The 3,865-nt window shown below is 41.4% G+C and overlaps 1 protein-coding gene across 1 annotated transcript in view; it reads right to left on the bottom strand.

The window, feature by feature from the left end:
• vps13c (vacuolar protein sorting 13 homolog C (S. cerevisiae)) overlaps positions 1-3,152 on the bottom strand; it is a gene marked incomplete at its 5' end in the record, with an annotated part of 63,493 nt that extends 60,341 nt beyond the window's left edge. The window contains 6 exons of the mRNA XM_015402000.1: positions 391-544; positions 618-718; positions 832-904; positions 2,620-2,752; positions 2,827-2,944; positions 3,017-3,152. Of these exons, the coding sequence (XP_015257486.1) occupies positions 391-544; positions 618-718; positions 832-904; positions 2,620-2,752; positions 2,827-2,944; positions 3,017-3,152 (715 nt within the window). The remainder of the gene's footprint in view (positions 1-390; positions 545-617; positions 719-831; positions 905-2,619; positions 2,753-2,826; positions 2,945-3,016) is intronic.
• Positions 3,153-3,865: the final 713 nt, after the last annotated feature.

The raw sequence follows: 3,865 nt of genomic DNA, 5'->3' as shown, positions 1-3,865 counted from the left end.
TCGATAAAGAATCGAATCGTTTCATAGAATCGAAAAGGGAATCGGAATCGTAAAAATCTTTTCAATTCCCGACCCTATCAGGAACCAAAACGCTTTAATCAGGACCTTCATCCTCAGATCAGAACCTTTAAGAACCAAGCAGCAGAAATTGACCCATCATCTCATTTAGGTTGGAACCAAAACTTTACCGTCAGAATCTGACGGTAAAGTTTTGGTATCAGCAACTATTCATTTTCAGGGGGAAATGAACTTAGAAACGATGAATGAGTTCATGTTTATCTCCTGTTACTCCCCCCCCCAGCATCCGTCTGTCGGTCTGTGAAACATGAAGCTTCTGGAGCCACAGAGAACATTTCAGAACCCGAGGCCCGGAACAGGTACGGCCATCACCTGGTACGTCACAGTAGTCGACTGCGAGCCGCCGCAGGTAGGAGGCGACGCTCAGGTCGAAGCTGCGCATCCTGCCTTCGGCTCCTAGCTGCGAGATGTTGAAGGACAGAACGGCCTTCTCCTGGTCCGCCTGCTGCGTCAGCTCCAACAGCACCTGGGAAGCCACATATTGCAGAGTCAGAGGTTGGTTACCTAACACCAAGCGTCCACTAGGGGCACCAGCAGACCTCTTTGAGCTCAAACTTGAAGTGAACGTTGATGAGCTCCTCCTGAGTCAGTCGCTGCTGCTCCTCATTGGTCAGCCTGTCGCCAGCCTCCTCTTCAGAGTCTGGAAGCAAAACAGGAGAACCAGATCTGAAGCAGCTTCTCCTCCAGCATGTCCATCCATATGAGCAGCGTTTGGAGGCTTCTTCTCCAGCTGAACGGGGATGAACGGCTCACCTGTTTCAAATGTGTCGAGGAGGGTGGGGTCGAGCGTCTGAGCTGGAGGTAGAACCCTGGACAGCGGCAACGCCTACAGAAAGACACGCTTCAGAACAGAAGTACAGCCTAACGGGCCTGAACATTCTCCATGACGCTCATTCTGCGCTTATTAAATCCTCCTATGTGAGAATGAGGCGACTGTGGGGAGAAAGATCAGGCTTCATCTGCTGCATAACCGTTTCTGCAGAGCTGTCAGCAGTATTTAAAAAGAAATGCACATGCATAACCGTGTACCGCTCAGCATTAGCTGTAAGGAGAGAACTACTCTGATGGTTAAAAAAAACGGACTTTATGTCCCAATTTACTCATCTTAGAATTTTTTTGATACGTTTTAATCTGTGGACCATTACAGACAAATGGTATATAAACAATTTAAGATTGGATTTATAATACGGCCTCAGGAACGCTTCAAAGGTAGGAAGTCATTTACAAATCCTGCTATATCTTTATTAATTGTGCTTTAGTGCTCAAGCTTTCTAAAGATGTATAACATTTGGTCTATTTTGGTAAAACTTTAATTGGTATTAATTTCAAGCATACACTGCAAAAAATCTAAATCTGTATCAGTCATTTTTTCTTAAAATAAGTGCATTTGTTCTTGAATTGAGGAAGTAAAACAGACATTTTGCCGATGGAACAAGACAATTTACACTTAAAATAAGAAAACACAGTTGAATTCTCTTATTTTAAGTGCATATTATCTAATTATCTTATTTTAAGAGTAAAAATACTCATTCCATTAGCAAACTATCTAATTTACCTGCTCAAATTAAGGGTAAATACACTTAATTTAAGAAATTTGTACTTATTTCTAGCTCGTTTTTGCAGTGTACTGCTGTGTTTGATATAAATATATAAAAATGGGGGCGACCAGGTGGGATTAATGACGTTTTGAGAAAAAAAAAAAAAAACAATTTTGTAGGAGTGATATTTAAGTATATATATATGTATGTGTGTAGACAGTATATAACGTGTGAAAATCCTTGGTCATGTTTACCGTTGACAGGTTGCAGCCAGGTTGTCCCACATTTTTTCCAGCAACTTTTGTTGAAATTAGCATTTTCCCTTTTTAAGAACATACGACTTTACCATCAACCGGAAGCAGTTCCACACAAATATATCCCTATATAATCTACCTGACGAAATAGTTTTTATAATTTTTTTTTATTTTTAAAAATAAAGCATTTTAAATGCAACAATAATCAAATTTAATTAATTTTAATGCCAATTAAAGCCTTAATTTAAAAGATAATAAATGAATGACTTTAAATGGTTTTTAATGATCCGCTGAATAAAAACCATGAACTGTTTGGGTTTATATGGAGTCAGATTTCTCATGCAGGCAGTTTTATTTTAAACACATTAATTTATTTTAGTCTAAATAAGATGTTTGGTGGGTTAGAACTGACTGAACATGGAAGGAAACGTTTAGAGCATCATTTCCAGCAGCACATTAATAAACTCAGCATGTCTTTATTTTTACCTTTTTAATTAGAAAAAACAATGTTTTTTTTAGGAATTTCTGTGTTTTTCTCATTTAATTTTAAAATGAAAAAAACTTCATCATATAATTATCCAGATCAATGAGAATCCGTGTTGATCGGTTGATTTTAAACTAACTAAAAGCTTTAGAGACGATCCTCGTTCAGATAAACGTTTAATATAAAGTTAAATCGTCTCTTATCATTCTACCTGATAAACTGTTAAATAAATCCTGGGAGCACCAACTGTCCTTAAGATGCAGACCTTCTCCGTGGGGCTGCAGGGAGCAGAGTCCTTCTTTGGCACTGGGACGCTTTCCACCAGTTCCAGCACCTTCTGGATCTTCTGGTCAGAGATCCTGACGTGCATTAGAGGCAGCTCACCGGACACCTTGAACCTGCAGCCAAATGGAAGAAATGCTTTCAGTATCAAGCAGCGGGTGGGTGGAAGGGGGTGTGGGGGGGGGCATACCTGGGCATCCGAGCGTCCTTCTCCACCATACACTTGGCCAGGTGCAGAGTGAGGTCCATCGGCTGGAGGATGTGTTGGACGGAGGAACTCTGCAGGCGGGCCGACTTCCAGGCATCTCCTGAAATGGATTTATTCCCTGAACATCTGGAAACATCCGCCCCTTTAAAGCCGACATGTCGTAGCGTCTCACCTGACTTGCTGTAGAGCAGCTGGACTCTCCTCAGTCCCACATCGTATCTCTCGTAGGCTCGATCCATGATGGCCTCCAGCGATGAGGATGAGGTGACGCTGTTCTGATCCACGCTGTGCAGCTGCAAACACAGACCCTGTTATAGTCACTGCCCTGGTCCTAAAGGCCAGAAACACCGGAGGCGAACGGATAGTTAATCTCTGGTTCCATTTCCATCACACTGACTGCGTGTAGAGAAGCTCCGGCTAGGCGGGGTGAGCAGATACGCACGGATAGTTTTAGCTTCTGTCTGAGGTATAAATTCTATAAAGCAAAGCCTCACTTAGAGAGTCTGTGCAGCAACTCAAACCAGATCAGATGGAGGATGTTCATCTATTAAAAACATCATCAGATCTACGTCTAAAGAAAATAAAATCATAGCAATAAACTCTGTGGGGCGGTTTCTATGGCGACTGAGGCAGAGAGGCGATTCTCAGAGATCTGGGAAGTTTATCAGTTTTTCTTTCTTTTTTCCATAAAGCGGTGAGAGGAATACGGTGTGCTGACCTGCTCTGTCTGCTCCTCCTTATTTTAGATTTTTTTTAGGCTCAAAGAGGATCAGATTTTTCTCCTAAAGTTATTTTTTTTTCGAGGAGATTGAAAAACTGCGCTTTCTGTCCCTCGTTTCTGTTAGACTCAAAGAGGATCAATAGTTTATCCGTTTTCTATCCTCCTGAACTCCCACCGTCTGTAAAGTCTTATATTTCTTATGTTTCACGTCTTTCCTGCTCCTTGCGTCTCTAAAACAGACTCTTTCCATTAACACATTTTATTTTATATTTTCCCTCTAAACCGAATGTGTTTTACTTT

The sequence above is a fragment of the Cyprinodon variegatus genome, unplaced genomic scaffold (genome assembly GCF_000732505.1).
Source record: "Cyprinodon variegatus isolate N-32 unplaced genomic scaffold, C_variegatus-1.0 Scaffold1283, whole genome shotgun sequence".
Lineage (NCBI taxonomy): Eukaryota > Metazoa > Chordata > Actinopteri > Cyprinodontiformes > Cyprinodontidae > Cyprinodon > Cyprinodon variegatus.
Note: the sequence above shows the minus strand (reverse complement) of the source record. Positions and strands in the feature narration are given on the sequence as shown.